Source organism: Odocoileus virginianus, chromosome 15 (assembly GCF_023699985.2).
Source record: "Odocoileus virginianus isolate 20LAN1187 ecotype Illinois chromosome 15, Ovbor_1.2, whole genome shotgun sequence".
NCBI lineage: Eukaryota > Metazoa > Chordata > Mammalia > Artiodactyla > Cervidae > Odocoileus > Odocoileus virginianus.
The window spans coordinates 8510352-8531307 of NC_069688.1; the positions used below are offsets into that span (position 1 = coordinate 8510352).

A 20956-nucleotide genomic window follows, 5' to 3' on the forward strand; every position below is an offset into this window, starting at 1 on the left:
AGTTAATCAGTGGATAATGCAGAGTTAAAAACTGAGATAAATTCTGTGATCTAATCTAGAGGAGTAGGAAGAGTTCCCCTGAGGAAGTAAGATTTAAAGAAGCACAGGCGTTAACTAGGCAGAGTCCATGGAAGCCTTACAGGCAGAGGGAACAGCAGGGCAAAGGACCTGAGGTAGGAGGACTGTGGCAAGTTTAGGATTTGAAAGAAGGTTGGATGGTTGCAGCAGTGAGTCAGCTGCCTGGGTGGACAAGATGAGTTCAGGGAGGAGGTGGGTAGGAGTCTGACTATGTTAAATTTTATATATATATGTAATTTTTTTCTTTTTTTTTTTAGTGAGCTCTTTTTGCTTTTATTTATTTTAAAAAAATTTGGCTGTACCACATGTCATGTGCGATCTTAGTTCCCCAACAAGGGATAGAACCCATGCTCCCTGCAGTGGAAATGCAGAGTCTTAACCACTGGACCGCCAGAGGAGTTCCTGTTGATTGATTTTTATCTGGAAGCACTGAGAAGCCACTGAAGAATGTTAAGCTGTAGATGAAGAGATGACATGATCAGATTTATGTTTTAAATTATTCTGAATATTGTGCTAAGTTGCTTCAGTCGTGTCCAGCTCTTTGCGAGCCTATGGACTGTAGCCCACCAGGCTCCTCTGTCCGTGGGATTCTCCAGGCAAGAATACTGGAGTGGGTTGCCATGCCCTTCTCCAAGGGTTCTTCCCGACTCATGAATCAAACCTCATCTCCTGAGTCTCCTGCATTGGCAAGCAGGTTCTTTACCACTAGCGCCACATGGTATTAGCCAGTTGTATTTGGATGTGGGATTTTTTTTTTTAATTGTTAAAAAACATTTTAAACATTTTTGAGACCATTGGGTGATATCAAGGAATTATCATCTTTTTAGGTGTGGTAAAGGTATTGCTGTTACATTTTTGTAAAAGACCTTTTATAGCGACACATGCTGTAATACTAATGACTGAAATAAGATGTCTGGAACTTGTTTCTAAAGAGCAGTATGGAGAGCGGACGGGTTAGGGTGTGGATGGAGCAGGATTGATTATAAGTCATTCGGGCTGGGCAGTGGAGATCTCTATTGTTGTGTCTGTACAAAATTCTGCATAATAAAACATTAAAAAGAAGGAAAAGATTGTCCTGGCTTTAGTGTAGGGGATCAGATTTCAGAGGGAGAAATGGTGACGAGGGGAAACCAGTTAGGAGGTAGCTGTAGGTGTAATAGCCCAGGTTGAGAATGGTGGTCTGGTCCAGGGCTGTACCAGTGGAGATGGAGAGAGAGAGGGACAGGCTGAGAAATGCCTAGGAAGAAACACGTGACTTAGGGCTGGCTTGGATACAGGAGTAGAGGAGATGGTGCTTCAAGTGTGTTCCTGGGTTTCTGGTCCCAGATGAAGTTACCACTCTGAACTGGGGATCACTGGAGAAGAATCAAGCATGTCCTTTGACTTCTCTTATTTTCACACCCCCCACATCTGTTTCCCCTCCATTCCAAAAATATTGAAGTTGTTCCCTTATGTAACACTTTTAATCCCAGACTTCCTCTGCTCTGTGCACTCAGCAATTAATTAAGCTTTGGTATGCATGAATTAATTAAAATCCTGTCTCCGGTTCAGAGGGGCTGTCCTGAAATATAGAGATTCATGTATATATCTACCTTCTTCTTGGGGTTGATTGCCTTGGCTGGGGGAACTTTGCTACTTCCCCGTGGGCACACAGCTGTGGCTGTCTATCTGTCTGTCTGCCATACCTGTCAGCACAATTTAATTTCATGTTTAGGAGCCCAGGTCTGGAGATGTTAATGACTTGTAAATTGCTCTCCAACATAGAGCTAGAAATAGAAGGCAAGAAGGATTCCGGAGCACTTGCGCACATTTACTGATGGAGATGTCAGCCCCAAAGTGGATTGCTGAAACGGTGGTTTCCCAGCTGTCTTCCTTCCCATTCCTGGATGGCCACTGTGGAGTGGGAATGTTCCTAACAAGGGTGCTGGCCTCCAGATGAAATCACGTGTTGGTCTGAGACAATGTCTTCTGTCTAAGCCCTGCGGATGACTCTTGTCACCTTTTTCCTTGCCCCCCCCATCCAGGTAATTTTCTGATGTGACGGCTGAGACATGAGATCTTCAGCCTCCAGGCTCTCCAGTTTTTCATCAAGAGATTCGCTATGGAATCGGTGAGTGGTCCAGAGAGCCCGGCCTGGGAAATGTGGAGGGATGCTTTTGGGAGGTTGAAATGCAGAATTTGATCAGACTCAAGCCCTGGAACCTACAAGAGTGTGGATGTTAGTGGCGACCAGATCGTTGGCACTTGTAGAACTGCAGGCTTTCTGATGTGTCTCCTCTCACATTACGCGTCTCCTGTGTGCCGTGGGAAAGGTGGTGTGGCCCCTGAATAAAGTCAGGAATGAGGACAGAACAGCACTGTCAGCAGTAATAAGTGCTGGTGTAGCCGAGTGGCTCTTTAAAGATACTGTTTCATTCAGTCCTCCTGATAATCCTACCAGGAAGGGCTTACCACATTCGTTTCACAGATGGACAACTTGCCCGACTGGATTTTTCTTTTTTAATTGGAGTATAATTGCTTTACACTGTCGTGTTAGTTTCTGTTGTACAACGAAGTGAATCATTTATGTGTATACATATATCCCCTCCCTCCTGGCACTCCCTCTGACCCTTCTAGGTCATCACAGCTGAGCTCTCTGTGCTACAGAGCAGGTTCCCACTGGCTGTCTGTTTTGCATATGGTAATGTATACATGTCAGTGCTACTCTCAGTTCTTCCCACCCTCCTCTCCCCACCTCCGACCCCCACTCCCTCCCCTCCATGTCCCCATGTCCTTTCTCTACCCCTGCATCTCTATTCCTGCCCTGGAAATAAGTCCATTTTTCTAGATTCCACATATATGTGTTAGTATATGATATTTGTTTTCCTCTTTCTGATTGTCTTCACTCTGTATGACAGACTCTAGGTCCATTGACATCTCAGCAGGTGACTCAATTTCGTTCCTTTTTATGGCTGAGTAATGTTCCATTGTGTCTCATATCTTGCCTGGTTGGATTTGAAACCAATTTTCCTGATTCCAAGTCTCTTGTCTTTTTCCTCCTGCAGTGTTGCCTCTTGTAGAGGTATGATTTTCCCTATTTTGCAGCTGGGGCTACTGGGGCCTGGCATAGAGGCACGTGATAGAATCTTAAGGCATCTGACCTCAGTGGGTGGAGGTTTGTGTTGGTGGATGATTTAAAAAAGAATTGTACTGGACAGTCTGTGAAGAGCCATGAAGAGTCAGCAGAGAAAACTGAAAGAATCTGAGCCTCTTTAAGTTGCCAGGGTGAGTCAGCACAGGGTCCACCTGCTATGACTGGCATACCCCAGAAATCAGCTTGGTGGTGGGAAGACTATGGGTGCTGGACAGGTGGTTGAATCCTTGCTCTGCCCCCGTCTTGCTGTGATCTCAGGCAAGTCACTAACTTTCTCTGTTCTTTTTTCTTATCTATGAAATCTGGGTGATAATATTTATGTTTCAGGGTTTTGTGAGATTAGGAAAAAAGGTCTACAAGAAAGTGTCTCATATAATGTAAGGGCGTAGAGCATTATAATTATTCCAGTTTTTAAGATGAAAGTCATATTTAAGGATAATTAGACAGGAGTGCCCTGAGTGTGGAGGAGAAGTTAGAGGCTAGAGGCAGGGAGGCCAACTTAAGAGGCTTTCATGTGACCCAGACATGAAGTAATGGGGACTGTTGTTACCATCTTCTAGGATAAATGAGACTTTGCCTGCTGATTTTCATAGTTTGACTCTTACAGAATTATGTTTTATTTTGTTTTGTTTTATAAATCAAGAATCCAACATGAAAGTGACATTAATTTTGTAGATATCTGTTTAGGTGATATTGTTACCAAACCAAACCTGAGTCTGCTCGCCAACACACAGCAAAGTCAATCTGCTGACACCAGGTTGTGGTGAAGGAAAGTATAGCTTTTATTGCAGGGCACCAAGCAAGGAGAATGGGCTTGAGATCTGAACTCGTGAGGGAGAGGGTCACAGGGTTAGTGCATGGTTCTCTGATTGGCTGCTGGTGAGGTAACAGGGTGGTGTTTTGGGAATCTCATCTATCAACCTTTTGCTTCCAGCCCCAGTCTGGGGTCCACATGTTAGTGGTCAGCATGCAGCAGCTTCCATCTGGTGGGTTTCAGTATCTGCAAAACAGCTCAAGGATATGGCTCAGGATGTTACCTGTAGCCCTCAAGAAGGAACTAAAGATCTTGACTTTGTCTTAGTGTGTGTGTGTGTGTGTGTGTGTGTGTGTGTGTGTGTGTGTGTCTGTCTGTCTGTCTGTCTGTCTGTCTGTCCCTGGGAACATCCTGCAGAGTTCAGTTTCAGTTTCAGTTCATTCTTCAGTGTCAGTGTTAATTATAATTGTAATAAGAGTGCATTATTTAAGATTAGGTTTTGTTATGAATGATGTAGAATCTAAAAGAACATTGGCTTAAATAGAAAATAGAAGTATATTTATCTCTTACCTAAAAGTTCAGTTACAGGACTGCTACAGCAACCGGTGAAAGACCCAGACTTTTCCTCTCTTGTTTTTCTGCCGTGTGAGCCTCCATTCCCCTCAAGGTCACCTCATGGCCCATTCTGACTGCTTCTGTGCCAGCTATAACATCTACCAACAGGAAGAAGGGAAGAAGAAAGGCAGGCCCCCCCCCCCTTTTTTTTAATCACAAATAATGCTTTTTAATTGTTTAGCTTCTTACCATACTCACATAACAGAAACTGACCAACCCATGTCGTTTAGTCTCTAAGTCATGTCCAACTCTTGCAACCCCATGGACTGCAGCCTGCCAGACTCCTCTGTCCATGGGATTTCCCAGGTAAGAATACTGAAGTGGGCAGGCAGGCCCCTTTTAAGGATGCTCTGGGTATCACATGTGCTGCTTCTGCTTATATTCTCTTGGCCAGAATTTAATTGTACTTAATTCAGCTATACTTAACTGAAAGGAAGGCTGGGAAATATGATCTTTCTTCGGCAAGACCACCTGCTTACCAAAATTGAGGATTATTATGAGACCAAAGGAAGAGAACAGATATTGGAGGACAGATCTTTCTTTGCTAGGCAAGTATTTATTAAAAAGAGTGCTTTTCATTGAAACATGTATATTATCTAGGGTGAAACAGATAACCAGCCCAGGTTGGGTACATGAGACAAGTGCTCGGGCCTAGTGCACTGGGAAGACCCAGAGGGATCGGGTGGAGAGGGAGGTGGGAGGGGGGACTGGGATGGGGAGTACATGTAAATCCATGGCTAATTCATTTCAATGTATAACAAAAACTACTGTAATGATGTAAAGTAATTAGCCTCCAACTAATAAAAATTAAAAAAAAAAAAAAAAAAAAAAAGAGTGCTTTTGAGAGGATAGACTCTGTGGCCAGACTGCTGGGCCTAAATCCTGGGTTTAGGACACTCTCTGTGACCTTGGGAAAGCTACTTAACTTCTGTGCCTTTATCTGTACTTATCTTTTGTGCCTTTAAGTTCAGTTTCTTTATCTGTAAAATCCTGTTTTATCTCTGTTCATAAGGATTGCTTTGAGCATTAGATGAGTTAAGGTACAGCACTTGGTCCAGTATCTAGAACATTGTGTGTTGTAGAGTGTTAGCTATTACTATTACTGCTTCTTCTACTGTTAATATACTTCTTCTGTTAACCACTATTACTTACTACTCTATTGTTACCATTGGTGCTGCTTCTATTATTGCAACTACTGCTTCTCCTGTCACATCTGCTGCCGCTGGTCCTGTTACTACTACTATTACTATTCTGTGACTGTTGCTGCCAAGTATTGCACATACATATATGAAATGCTATACTCATGGCATGGTGTTACTCACATCCCCAATGTGAAGATAAAGTCAGGGAGGATTGTAGCATGTCAGATGCATGCATCTTGCAGGATAGTGGGTCACCTTTGGGTGGGTCGGTGAAGAGTGAGTGACCTGTAGGGAGCACAAGGCAGCTTCTGAGATTCTGCGAGTGCTCTGGGTGCTGGTTACACAGGTGTCAAAATTCTTCGACTGGTACTTTGATGACGTAGACCATTTTGTGCGTTTGTTGTATATTTCAATCAACATCTCATAGAGCAGATAGGTGATCGACCATGAGTGAAGCAACACTCCGCCTGAATCTGAAGCCACCACTCTTTTTTAACAGTGATGTAAAGCCCAACACCGTTACTTCTTTTCATTTATTTGTTTGTTTGTTGGCTCTTTCGTATAACATATATAGATTCTTATTACTCAGGTGCCAGGAACTGTGCTCAGTATAAGCAGCCGTATAACTCAGCCCTATGCTCATGGGGCTTTCTGTCTAGAGGAAAAGGAAAGATAAACGCTATACAGATTGGAACTTCCCTGGTGGTCCGGTAGCTAAGACTCCGTGCTCCCAGTTCAGGGGCCCAGGTTCCATCCCTGGTCAGGGAGTTAGATCCCGCGTGCCACAACTAAGCACTGGTGCAGCCTAAATAAGTAAATATTTTAAATCATACAAATGGACAGCCACTGGCTTAGGCTCAGCGTGGGATGCCCTGGGGCCACAGGAAGGTCACATAAACTAATCCAACCACTCAGTCCTGTGTCTGATAAAATAACAGTGATATCCATCTCAACTGACTGCTTTGATAGGGTGGAAAGTCCCCATGTCCCTGCTTAAGCTGACCAAGTCAGGGCTACATCAAAATACATAAAACGGTTCTTTGCCTTTCCTGCTAACTGGCTCTGAGACGGGGTCAGCCTTTCTTTTCCTCGTTTGTCACTGTGACAGTCGTTGACCTGCACCTGGTGTCTCATGGAGCAGACAAGTGCTGGAGCTCTGGAGTTCAGTATACAGAGGGAAGATGCCCAGGAGCAGAGGTTCTCTATCGGCTTCACCAGTGGCTCATTGGTAAAAAAAATCTGCCTGCAGTTCAGAAGCTGTGGGTTCGATCCCTGGGTCAGAAAAGTCCCCTGGAGGAGGGCATGGCAAGCCACTCCAGTATTCTTACCTGGAGAATCCCATGGACAGAGGAGCCTGGTGGGCTACAGTCCACAGGGTCACAAAGATGATTCATTCAGAGATGACTGAAGCAGCTTAGCATGCACACACGCAGAGTTTCTCTATATGTACTGGGACATGAGTCCAGGGGCCTCGTATATATTCTGTATATTCATACAGAATAAAAACACTGGTGATCAGTGACTAAGACTGTGCACTTCCAAATCAGGGGGCCTGGGTTCCACCCCTGGTCAGGAAACTACATCCCACTTGCCGCAACTGAGACCCGGTGTACTCAAATACATAAATAATTTTTTTGTAAATGAATGAAGGAATGAATGAATAAAATCATACTCCACAACTGAGCAGTTGTCATCCTTGGGGAAATTCAAGTCCAGAGGAATAAAGAACAAGACGTTCCTTTTTTTCACCCCAAATAGCTCCAGGAGGGTGGGAGTAGCAAAAGACAGTGTAATTGAATTCTGAGCCGGCAGTGGGAATCACTTGGCCTTATTTTCAGGATTTTTCTCCATGTGTAGAAATGAACTGATCTAGAGGTTAGACCCTTCTAAGCCAAGCCCAGGAGAAACCCTCCCTCCCTGGCTTTGCCTTTGCAGAGGTCATGGCAGACGCCCTGTCCTCCTCAGGCTGTGGGCTGTCAGCCCAAATTGAATTTCCCTGAGCCCAGCTGATGTCCCTTTTTGGCCGCAGGGCAGGGGTCAGGCTGAATCCAGCACAGAGACGGGAAATGTGTCCTCAGAGCTGAACGTAGAAGCGCTGACCTCTCAACTCAGAGGTGCATTTCTGACATTGTTGGAAGGGTTGGGAAGCCTTATGATTTCTGGATGTGAAAGAAAAGGAAACGCATTTCAGAAAAACAATGTTCAAGTTCATGTGAAAGACAAAGCAATGTGTTTTAGAACAACAGTATTCAAGTGTTTAGAAAAAAACGTATTCAGGGAGGGGGAGGTGAATTATATTCAAAGGACTGTGAAAGCCCTTTCTCTATATAATTGAAGCTGTTTAAAATCCAACTGCTTATTTCATGACCTTGGCCATTCCTCGGTTAGATGCATGCAGGAAGAAAATTCCTACCTAGACCCAGAGTTGGGAAATTATGATCCTGGTCTGCTTTCCTTCCCTCCCATCTTTCTCTTCATTTTTTTTTTTTTTTCCTTCCCCCCAACATTTATTAAGGAGCTGCTGTGTTCTACACTTTATGCTGAGTCCTGGGGAAATAGATGAGTAGGACTCACTGCAGAGCCTTCCTGGTCTTGTCATTTATTTATTTAAAGACAGTTATTCATTCTTCAAACATTTATTGAGCACCTAATTTGCTCTGATGTGTTCGTCGAGATAAAAGACTTAGTTCCTCCTCCCCCTGAGTTTATACTTTATTAATTTTTTCTCTTGCTCACTCAACAAACACTTTCTGAGTACCTACTACTAGCTGGGGAGTGTTTCCATCTTTGGGGTTCCAAGATGAACAAAGTATAGCTTTTTTTAAAACAGATTTTTTTGATGTTGACCATCAAAAGGACTTTCAAAAGTCTTTATAGAATTTGTCACGGTATTGCTTGTTTTGTGCTTTTGATTTTTTGGCCATGAGGCATGTGGGATCTTAACTCCCTGACCAGGGGTTGAACCCACACCCTCCGCATTGGGAGTTCACGTCTTTATTTAAAAAAAATAACCTTATGTATTTATTTGTATTTGGGGCTGTGCTAGGTCTTCATTGCTGCGGGAGTTTTTCTCTGGTTGTGGGGGCTCCTCTAGTTGCGGTGTGCGGGCTTCTCACTGTAGTGTCCTCTCGTTACGGAGCTCGGGCTCTAGGACATGAGGCTTTAGCAGTTGCAGCTCCCCGGCTCTAGGGGGTTCAGTAGTTGTCGCCCGTGGGCTTAGTTGCTCATGTCCCATGCACTGGCAGGTGGGTTCTTTACCACTGAGCCGCCAGGGAAGCCCTGGAAGGTGAAATCTTAACTGCTGGACTGCCAGAGAAGTCCCTAGTTTCTGTCCTGATGGAGCTAACAGACCAGGCAATATTGTGTTTGTTGGACTTCCATGGCGGTCCAGTGGATAAGAACCTGCCTGCCAATGCAGGGGATACTGGTTCGATCCTTGGTCCGGGAAGATCCCACATGCCACAGGGCAACTAGGCCTGTGCATCACAGCTACTGAGCCTGTGAGCCCTCGAGCCTGTGCTCCATGGCGAGAAAAGCCACCTCAACGAGAGGCCTCCTGCAAACTGCAACCATGAGTCTGAAAGTTTCTCACCATTAGTTGAGAAAGCCCATGTGCAGCAAGGAAGACTCAGTGCAGCCTTAAATAAATGAATAAATTTTCAAAAATATTGTATTCATCTCCTAGGGCTGCCATAACAAAAGTACCACAAACTTGGTGGCTCAAAAATTAGAAACGTATTGTCTCACACTGGAGGCCAGAAGTCCAAAACCAAGGTATTGGCAGGGTGTTGAAGCCTGTGGGGGAGACTTCTTCCTTGCCTCTTTCTAGATTCTGGGCTGGGCTGGCAGTCTTTGGTGTTCGCTGGCTTGCAGCTGCGTTGCTTCCGTCTCTGCCTGGGTTGTTCCGTGTGCTTCTCCCTCTGTGTCTCTCTTCCTCTCTCTTACAAGGACACCAGTCTCATGGGAATAAGAGCCCGCTGTACCCCAGTATGACTTCATCTTTAATTTGTTAATACATCTTAGTTACATCTCCAAAGATCCTATTTCCAAATAAACCCACATCCGTTGGTTCACTGGTCTGGGACATTAACAAATATCAACCCATAACTCACACATATATATAAAACAATGTAGCAGTCCCCACCATTTTTGGGACCAGGGACAGGTTTTGTGGGTGACAGTTTTTCCACGGCCCAGGGGCGGGGGTCGGGGATGGTTTGCGGATGATTCAAGCACATTACATTTATTGTACACTTTTATTACTATTATTGCATCAGCTCCACCTGAGAACATCAGGCTGGGGATCCCTGAATTGTAAAGCAGCTACAAGGCTTCCGAGTGGGTCCTGGGTCAGGGTGATTGGTCTCTTTTTTCCACTTTCTCTCTGCATCTAAAGGGTCTACACCTTTAGGGCAGGAACCTTGTGTTGCTCTGAGTGACTGTGTGTGGATTTTTGGCCTGGGAGGTGAGACATCTCCTGTGTGGTCCGAGTTGATGGACAGGGCTCATTCCCGTCACTCTTGTTAGTTGTAGTTCCATGGGACGGTCGTTGAGGCAGTCACGGTGAACACCTGCATTGCCTGGGAGGCCCAGCCTGGTGGTAGGAGCTGTGGATTCCTGTCCTGGCTTTGCTTTGGCTGGTCCTATGAGCCTGGGTTCATTTCTTGGCGTTTCTCTGCCTCAGGCATCTCACTGTGCCTCCCTCCCGGGTCTTGTGAGGACCAGGTGGATCAGATCTGTAAAGCGTTCACAAGCCCCTGGCCTGCAGTAAGTGTTTGGTGCGAGCTGGTAGGAGTTAGACCAGGCATGTAACACGTCTCCGGAGAGGGCCTTGACCCAGCTCATTCAGCACAATCGCCTTACTAAAGACTTTTGTTCAGTGTTTAATGCCATTTACCGTCAGAACATTCTTTCCATAATCTTTTCTAAGGAAAGTTTTGTGAAATACAGAAAATACCTTTAGCACAAAAATATCCATTGCAGTATAGTTTAAAATGTCTGACTCTCTTGTGACCCCATGGACTGTAGCCCGCCAGGCTCCTCTGTCCATGGGATTCCCCAGGCAAGAAATACTGGAGTGGGTTGCCATTTCCTTCTCCAGGGGATCTTCCCAACCCAGGGATTGAACCCGCATCTCCTGCATTGGCAGGTGGGTTCTTTACCACTGAGCCACCAGGGAAGCCATTAAAATGGTAAACAGTGGCAAACAAGATAAAGGCCTGCCTTACAGTGAGAAATGAGTTAACAAACTCAGGCAAAATGATTTTTTAAAAAATAGGGTAAAACAATGAAAAAAAATAGGGTAAAACAATGAAAAACAGTGATACAGCCATTAAGAAGAAGAGAATGTTCACTTTTTAAAGGTTATGAAAGTGCTCATGATGTAAATGCCATGTAAATAAAAGAAAATTTTGTTTTTGAGGAAGTGGCTAAATTTCCCTGTGCCTCAGTTTCCTCATCTGTAAAATAGAGATAATAACAGTACCTACTTTAGACATAAGATTGAGAATTAAATGGGATACTAACTAATACATGGGAAACAAACGATTGGCACCTGGCATATATGAGGTGCTAATTGTTATTATTATTGATCTCGTGATCTAAATTATGTAAAAAAATAGCCACAGAAAAATATTTAGAATAAGTAACAAGTGAATCACCACCGATTTTCCCTTTTGAATGTCTTATTGCCAAGGACTTGATTCTGTGAGTCGCCCAGCAAACACTGATCCTCTCTCTCAAGCACTTTTAGCCACAGAGCAGGAGGTGTCAGTGTAGGAGAGTGTATCAAGGTCCATTCTGAGAGCTTTTGGAAGATCACAAGATGTCTGCAGATGCTGATTTAATCGATGTGTGGTAGGTCCCAGGCATCCATAGTCTGAAAAGAAAAAAAATCCCCAAGTGATTTAGATTCTCACGGTAGATATAAGGCACAGCTGCTCCACTTAAGAAGTTTGCAAATCAGATGAGAAGATGGGAACAGCAGCATAATATAAGGTGAATCCTAAAGGAAATCAACCCTGAATATTCACTGAAAGGACTGATGCTGAAGCTGAAGCTCCAATACTTTGGCCACCTGATGTGAAGAGCCAACTTACTGGGAAAGACCCCGATGCTGGGAAAAATTGAGGGCAGTGGGAAAAGGGGGTGACAGAGGATGTTATGGCTGGATGCCATCACTGACTCATTGTGAGTTTGAGCAAACTCTGGGAGATAGTGAAGGACAGGGGAGCCTGGCGTGCTGCAGTCCATGGGGTCGGAAAGAGTTGGACATGACTTAGTGACTGAACAAGTGCTTTAGCTTGGGGCTCCTAACTCTGGAGCCCTGTTCAGAACTCTATAATATTAAAAATCCCCTTGACTCCCTGACTCCACCCCTAGATGTATAGAATCAGACCCTCAAGGAGGTTCTTTTTTTTCTTTCTTTTTTTTTTTTTTACTGCACCACAGATCTTGTGGGGGTGTGGGATCTTAGTTCCCCGACCAAGATTGAACCCATGCCCCCTGCTCTGGAAGCGTGGAGTCTTAACCACTGGACTTCCAGGAAAGTCCCCCTCCAGGAGGCTCTGATGGTCAGCTAGATGGAGTTTCTGCAGCTCCTTCCTCCTGCCCCTGGATGCCTTCTACCCACTTTGCAGCAGTATAGATGGAGAACCACAGTTTTTCCAAAGCCATGAGGCTGATATATTCCTTCTGGTTGGTACCCATGAATGCTTTTTAAAACATTTGTTTTTGTATTTTAAAATGTTTTTAATTGTGCTGAAATATGCATAAACATAAAACTTACCGTCTTAATGATTATTAAGTATATCATTCAGTGGTATTAAGTATTCTCATTGTTGTGCACCGGTCACCACCATCCGTCTCCAGAACTAACACAGAAACTGTCCCCAGTAAACAACAGCCCCCCCCTCACCCTGCCCCCACCCACACGCGCCGTTTTTATTCTTCCTCCAGCTCCGGGCATCCAACATTCTGCTTCCTGTTTCTATGGCTTTGACTCCAGGTATCTCACTTAAGTAAATCACACAGTATTTGTCATTTTGTGACTAGCTGCTTTCACTTACTGTAATGTCTGCAAGCTTCACCTATTTTGTACCATGTGTCAGAATTTCCTTCCTTTAAAGGCTGCATATATTCCGTTGTGTTTAACGTGTGTGCATACCACATTTTGCTTGTCCATTCGTCCATGGGCAGATACTTAGGTTGCTTCCACCTTTTGACTCTTATGAAGATCGCTGCTGTGAGCATGGATGCACAAGTATCTTGAGACCATGCTTGGTGTCCTTTGATGAAATTCCACCCGAAGGTCGATTTGCTGGATCCTGTGGTGATTCTATGTGTAAATTATTTTTGAGGAACCACCATACTGTTTCCCACAGCAACTGTCCCATTTTGTTTTCCCATCAAGAGTTCACAGGAGTTTCTATTTCTCCACATCTTTGCCAACACTTATGACTGATTCTCCCCGGTCTCTCAATGGTGCATTCTTATTGCAGCAGCCTTAGGGCGTTCGTGAAGACCATCTGTGTGCTGACTGCTTCCAAATTATGCCTCCAGCTGAGTCTGTCCTCTGTCTTCCAGACTTGAGTATCCCAGATGCCGAACTCAAGTTGAAGTACTTGAGTTCAACTCAACTCCACTTGAAGATCTAGCAGGGACCTCCAACCTGGGATGTCCAGCGTGGCTTATTCTCCACACACCTCCTGGATGAGAACTTGCTATGCCCCTGCTGAAAACCCATCTGTGGGGCTTCCCTGGTGGCTCAGTAGTAAGGCATCCACCTGCCAATGCAGGAGTCAGGGGTTTGATCCTTGACCCGGGAAGATCCCAAATACCAAGGAGCAACCAAGCCCGTGAGCCACAACTATTGCAGGCTGTGTGCCCTGGAGCCTGTGCTCTGTGGCAGGAGACGCCACTGCCCTGAGAAGCCCATGCACCGCAACCGGAGAAGAGGCCCACTCGCTGCAACTAGAGAGAAGCCCTGGCAGCAACGAAGGCCCAACACAGCCAAAAGTAAAGAAACAAATAAAATTATTATTTAGGAAACCGCATCTGTGGCCCCAGTGCCCCCCCGCCCCTGTTCCTTTGAATGCAATCCAGGTTCCTTACCATGGCCTGTAACGGCCAGCGTGATCCAGCCCCTGCCTAGCCTGCACGTTTCGTCTGCCCTCACCCCACCCCCTCAGCAGGCTTCAGCTGCCCACCTCCTTCTGTTCTCACACTCAGCAGGTGCTGTCCAGTCTCAGGACTCAGACTCATGCTGTCTGTGTCTGCTTGCAGGACCTCTCTCCCTGCCCCTCCAGGCCCTCAGCCTCTGCTTCTCACAGAGCTGATGACTTCTCATCCTGCAGTCTCAGCCCGGATGCTGTTTCCTGGGACAGATCTTTCCTCACCACCCTACCCTTCCAGTTACACGCTGTAGCTTTTCTCCCCAGCACTGTAACACTCTGGAACTATTTGTTCACTTGTGCATGTCTGCGGTCCCCCCTAGACCACAAGGCATGATGCTGATGGCTGCTTATCCACTAATGTTACCCCAGTGCCTGGCATAAAACCTGGCACATAGTAGATGCTCAATAAATACGTACAATTGTTTAAAAACACATTTTTAAAAAAATTTAAAGTTTAATTGATTTTTAAAAATTTTGGCCATTCTGGGCTTTCGTTGCTGCATATCGGCTTTCTCTAGTTGCAGCGAGCAGAGGCTACTCTTCTCTTGCAGTGCGCAGGCTTCTCGTTGCGGTGGCTTCCTTTGTTGCAGAGCACAGACTCTAGAATACAGACTCCGTAGTTGTGGCTCATGGGCTTAGTTGCCCCTCGGCATGTGGAATCTTCCCAGACCAGGAATTGAACCCATGACCCCTTGGATTGGCAGGCGGAGTCTCATCTAGGGTACCACCAGGGAAGTCCTGAGTATATATGATTGTTGAAGTCAAACCGCTGGTTCCTGTTGAGCCGATCATGAGAGACTTCCCTGGTGGTCCAGTGGTTGGGACTCTGTGCTCCCAGTGCAGGGCATAGAGGTTCAGTCCCCGCTTGGGGAACTATTAATAGGATCCCATGTGCCACATGGTGTGGCCAAAAAATTAAAAAAAACAACAACCTGATCATGAACATGAAATACCAGTTCTAGGTCTGTTATTTGTGGAGTCCTTTCACAGGTGAGTTGATACTTGAATGTGTATACAGGTGATTGAAAGTTGGATGGGACCTGGGCTTTTCTGATGGATCTCGGTCTCTGTTTTCATGTTTCTCCTTGCTGGGCCATCCAAATTGTTAGGACTTAAAAGTATAATCTTTGGGGAAACAGAAGCCTCAGATACCCAGTCCATATTAAAGTTGATTTGATTTGGGTTTAAAATGGAAACTATGAGCTAATTCATTTTACAGATTTGAGTAGAGAACAATTCTCTCTGTTTAAAAAAAAAGTCTGAGATGTAGAACACTTTGTGTGGGTTACCGTAGTGCCAAAAGCTCCTGAAAGGGGTTCTCTGCAAATATTTGGGGTTTGATGCTCATAAACAACTACACAGGTTTTCCTCGGAATCGATAACCACGGCAACAGCAGCATCACTTCCAAAGTGAAAATGTGCTTGCCAAGCGACTGTTTCTGGCTGAGCCACAAAAGTAAAGGTTTACAGAGCGACTGCAGACAGGTCATTAACAAGACTGGCTGCAGGCAACTCTCACTGCTCTCCCTTGCCGCTGCCTCTTCATCAGCAGAAAGATAATTGGCTGTTAGATTCCTGAGCCACAGACCAGGTTCTCCCCATTGCAGCTTCCAGAAGCACCTGTCTGACAACCACCAGTCTATCTGAGATCCAGAGCTTGTCTTCTGAGAAATGCTAGCAAAATCCCTGGCTTGGTGTCCGTTGGTTCAACCTGGGTCCCTTGTCCCAATCACTGTGGACAAGGTGTTGGGATATTCAGACCATACAGGCCTATGTCATGTGACCACCTGCAGACCTGGAGAGGGGTCATCACCATGGAAACCGAAGGACAGCACTGGATGCTGGGAGGCTGGAATGCAAGGGCTACCCCACTAACCAGGTCATTAGAGGTGGGGACAGCCAGTAGCTTAAGCTGAAACCATCTTTCTTAGCAGGTGCTCTAGAGTCTTTGTTCTGCTTTGGCTTTTTAACACGAACCTCAGGCACACTTCCAGCAGCCAGCTGCATCCCGACTTGCCTCTTGGATGACTCCAGGCCATATTCATCAGCTGTGTATGTGTGTGTGCACGTGTGTGCTTGGTCGCTCAGTAGTGTCCGACTCTTTGCAAACCTATGGACTGTAAACCACCAGGCCCTTCTGTCGGTGGGATTCTCCAGGCCAGAATACTGAAGTGAGTTGCCATTTCCTCCTCCAGGGGGTGTTTCTGGCCCAGGGATTGGACCCACATCTCTTACATCTCCTGCATTGGCAGGTGGGTTCTTTACCACTAGCCTCACTTGGGAAGCCCATAAGGCGCTCAGATTTTAGTCTCAATGCCTTAGCAAGCCATCGTTGCAATTCATTGTCCCACCTGGAGTTGGTGCTTTTCATTTTTGCTCCAAACACTGTGATGTCCAGTATGGTGGCCACTAGTCACATGTGGGCTACTAAGCACTGCAAATGTGACTGGTCTGAATCGAGATGTCCCGAACTTTGATACCAGCTTTCAAAGACTTTGTAAGGAAAAAAAAAAAAAAGGATGCCAACTATATCATTAATGATATTTCTGTTGTTTACATGTTGCAGTGATAATATTTTGGATATATTAGGCTAAGTAACATTATTAAAATGAATTTACTTTTTAAATTCAGTAATCTAAAATTTAAAACTTTTTTTTTTGGTTGTGACATTTGTCTTTCAGGATCTTAGTTCCCTTGACCAGGGATCAAACTTGGGCCCCCTGCAGTAGAAGCACAGAGTCCTAACCACTGGACTGCCAGCGAAGTCCCCTAAAATTTAAAGCTACATGCAGTTCTGTTGTGTTCCATTGTATCTCTGTTGGTCAGCACCGCTCTAGAAGCGCCTTCAGCCCTTGCTTTCACCTGCCTGGGTTATGACTGCCTCTGGCCTTGCGTGCGTCCCCACTTGAGGGCGGACCTCCTCTGGCTGAGTGTACTGCAGTGGTGTTAGTGCCCCTGTCCCCTGACCCCCTGGCACATACGGGTTCCCAGGGTGCTCCAGGACCCGAGGTTTCTCTGCCAGCCCAGGCGGCGTGTGGGTCAGGCCAGCAAAGCCGGGAGTTAACTCCACGGGAGCAAAGTGTTCGCCTCTCAGTCGTGTCTGACTCTTTGCAACCTCATGGACTGTTGCCCCCAGTCTCCTCTGTCCATGGGATTCTCCAGGGGGTCTTCCCAAACCAGGGATAGAACCCGGGTCTCCCACGGGAGCAGCCCCCTGCCAAGTAAGGAACAGAGTTTGGGAAGAATTGCCCCAGCCCCCTGCCCACAGTCTGAGGTGTAGGCGTCCCTGCTGGAGCTGGAGCCCCATGGCCCTCCTCTGGAGGCTGCTCTTCCTTGCACCCCTGTTGGCTTCCTTTCCCTCTGTGTCCTAGTTCCCTGGGATCGTTTCCTTAAATCCTTGTTTCAGGCTCTGCTTCTGTCTGGCATCCCATTGGGTGCAGCAGTGGGGGCAGGGCGCAGGGGGCAGGAGCACAGGCTTCCTGGCTAGTCTTCTCCAGCCCTTGGACTTCCTTTTTAAAAAAAATGTATTTATTTGGCCCCATTGGGTCTTAGTTGTGGCATGTGAAATCTTTAGTTGCAACATGTGAACTCTTAGATGTGGCATGTGGGATCTAGTTCCCTGACCAGAGATTGAACCCCGGCCCGCTGCTCAGAGTCTTAGCCGCTGGACCTCCAGGGAAGTCCCTCCAGCCCCTGGACTTCTGAGCCAGAGGGCTAAGAGCAAGGACACGGGGCCAGGCATGGGGCGTGCTATCTGGCTGGTCCTGACTGTCTCCAGCGGCCACACCCAGAGGGACAGTTGAGTCAGCAGGTGAGTCAGTGACGACAGAGCTGCCCAGATGAGGGCTGACCTCCTGTGGTCAGTCTGGCTGTGGGATCCGGGCGTGGCTCCCAGCCGGAAGGGCGGCGGGGAGTGTCCAGCGCATGCCACGAAGCAGAGAGTCAATGGACACGGTGTCTTTTTTCCTAGCACAACTTCTGACCAGAAGGCAGCTTTCCAGTTCTCTGCCACCCACTGGCGTGTCCAACAATTCCATTCAATTCTGACACTATGTACCTGGAATTAGCAGAGACCCCACAGGACAGCCCTCACTTCACATGCCAGTCACAAGTCCCAGGGGCTTCTTATTTATCTGTTTTTAATTTATTTTTGTCTCTGCTGGGTCTTCACTGCCGTGAGAGCTTTTCTCTGGTTGTGGCGAGCGGGGGCTGCCCTTTGCTGCGGGGCGCAGGCTTCTCATTGCAGTGGCTTCTCTGGTCCTGGATCACGGGCCCTAGGCATGTGGGCTTCGGTAGTTAGGGCACGTGGACCTAGTCGCTCCACGTGTATGCTCTTCTCTGACCAGGGATGGAACCCGTGGCCCCTGCACTGGCCGGCGGATTCTTGATTGAGCTGCCGTACATCTGGGGGTTTCCATGACTCCTCCTCAAGTTCTGTCATGCCATGAAATGACTCACTGAGCTCAGGAAGGCACTTTACTCACGTTATCAGCTTATTATACAGGCTGTAACTCAGAAAGCATCGAATGGAAGAGATGCAGAGGGCGAGGTGTGGGGGACGGCTTCCTTGCTCTCCCCTGGTTTGCCCGGCACATTGATGTGTCCAGCTACCTGGAAGCCCCCAGTCTGGAAGTTGTTTCATAGCACAGGCATGATTGATTTAATAATCATTGGCCGTTGGTGATTGAACCCTGTCTGCAGCCCCTGTCCCTTCCGTGGAGGTCTTTCTGGTGACTGTCCTGAAGCTATTTTGCCCCCACCTGTGAGTCGTCTCATTAGTATACAAAAGACACTCTTAGGGACTTCCCTACTGGCACACACAGGGGACACGGGTTCAATCGCTGGTCCAGGAAGACTCCACGTGCCGCGGAGCAACTAAGTCTGTGCACCCAAAACCCCATGCTCTGCAACGAGAGAAGCCACCACAATGAGAAGCCCACCCACTGGGACGAAGCGTAGCCCTCACTCGCTGCAACTGGAGAAAGCCCACGTGCAGCAGTGAAGACCCAGCACAGCCAAAAATAAATAAATTAATGAAGAATTTTAGAAAGGACATTCTTAGCCCTCTGGATATCCCAAGGGCCTTCGGAGCTCTGTGCCAGGAACCAGGGGCAAAGATCAACACATCTTTCATCCTGCCACAGTGGAGCCTAATGTTAGTGAGATCCCTGGGAAGACCCGTGACTGGCGAGTTGCCTGGAGTGTGTTGTGTATGTATTGGAAGGAGGAGGGAGGTTCCAGATCTTGCCTTACACAACTGCTGCTGTGCATCCATTCTTCAACAAGCACGCAGATCACCTACTGTGTGCTCCTCCCGTGCCCAGGTCAGGGCCAACAGTGTCGCCAGATTGAACCTTCTCAGCTTCCAACCCATTGGCCACTGCCAGCTTAGAAACTCTGACTTGCTTTGAGGGCAAAACCTGACTCCTTGGCATGACACCCGGGGCCTTCTCTCGTGACCCCCGCCTAGCTGCTCCTATGCGGCCCGCTCGTGTCCTTCCCTCACGCTGCTCTCAGCTGTTCACACTGCCCCTCATCTGATGTTGTGTCAGGCCTCCACAGACTTGTACCTGCTGTTCCGTCTGCCTGCCGTCCTACTAGCTAACTATTTACTTCTCTGCATCACCTCCTCCAGGCAGTCCTTCCGGATTCCCTCCTCACCATTGATTGCCCTGTTGCTTCTTGATGTGTCCCATATCTACTTATCATGGAACTTCAGCTGTTTAGCGGTTACATATTGGGCACTTACTGTGTTGACGGGACTCTACAGTTAACTCTAAGAATCCCCACTATATCTGTCAGCAGTGATGAAGAGCAAGACAGTAAGCTCCTCTCTCTACTTGTACTGTCTTGTTCGATCCTCACGGCCACCCTATGAAGTCCGTAGGTGCTAGTATTAACCCCATTTCTCAGAGGTGGACGCTGAGGATGAAATAGGTTTAACAGATAGGAAGTGGGGGAACCAGGATGCGCGCATCAGACTCCAGAACACTTGCCCTTCCTCGGAAGACGGTATTATCTTCCCGGTGCTGCGTTCCACCGCAGTCCGCTGTTCACTCTGCCTCCCTGGGTCCGTCTGGGTCCCAGCAGGAAGCAGGTGGCATACCCAAAATAGGGTGACTCGAGCAGAGTTTAATAGACTCGTTTGAGAAGTGTGGGTCAGGGGCAGAGAAACCATAAACGATAGTGGGGGCTCTAGGCTCCCCTGAAGGTCTGAAGTGGGGAGCAAGGGGTGTCTCTGGGCCGCAGAGCCAGAGAGGCCATGTGCCCCCGGCCCCCCGCTCCGACGGCAGCCGGGAGGGCAGGAGCCTGGAGGGTAGGGACACCCGCTTCCCCACGCCTTCTCTTTCTGTCCCAGCAGCGGAACCCAGCTGGAAGCCGGAGGGCCAAGGACCCCGAGGTGTGTTCGGAGCAGGTCAGGCCCCAGGGGTCCGGGGCAGGGCAGGGCAGGGCAGTGAGTGGGCCTGGAGGGCCGCCCGCACCCCCAGGTTAACCGTAGGCTTCTTGATCCCTCGAGAAGGGCTTGCCTGGCTCCTCCTTACAACCGTGGCACCTCACTTCGTGTGTGTGTGTGTCTGATGAATGATCTTTAGTAAAAAGAGGTTCCTCCTGCCACTGTGTAGCACTGGAGCTCTGCTCGGTGCTATGTGGCAGCCTGGATGGGGGTTTGGGGAGAATGCATACACGTGTATGTGTGGCCGAGTCTCTTTGCTGTTCTCCTGAAACTATCAGCATTGTTAGTCAGCTGTATCCCAATACAAAATAAAAAGTTCAAAACACGAAAAAACGACTCCTTGCACAGTGCCTGCTTGTTGATCATGTGTGGACTCAAGATTCTGAGTGTGCGTGTTTGTGTGTCTGTGTATCTATCTGTGTTATCTCTGAAGTTTGCAGTGAGGAAGAGGATGGTAAAGCCCTTCCAATTCTGAAACATTTGATTTTTTTAAAGTCTTTTTTAAATTGAAGTATGGCTGATTTACGATATTGTGTTTCAGGGATACAGCCGTGATTTAGTTATATATATGAATTAGATTCTTTTTCGTTATGGATTATTATAAGA

General features: G+C 47.1%; 1 protein-coding gene across 3 annotated transcripts in view; it reads left to right on the forward strand.

Annotated features, from left to right (window-relative positions):
• The window catches only part of ASAP1 (ArfGAP with SH3 domain, ankyrin repeat and PH domain 1), a 329862-nt gene that overhangs the window by 31528 nt on the left and 277378 nt on the right, over window positions 1-20956 (forward strand). For 2 of the 3 annotated variants that reach the window (XM_070477002.1, XM_070477000.1), the window contains exon 2: window positions 2103-2188. In XM_070477002.1, the coding sequence (XP_070333103.1) occupies window positions 2130-2188 (59 nt within the window). In that variant the 5' untranslated portion in view covers window positions 2103-2129. Of the gene's footprint in view, window positions 1-2102; window positions 2189-20956 lie in introns of those variants that run through there. The other variant, XM_070477003.1, reaches the window with a different exon arrangement.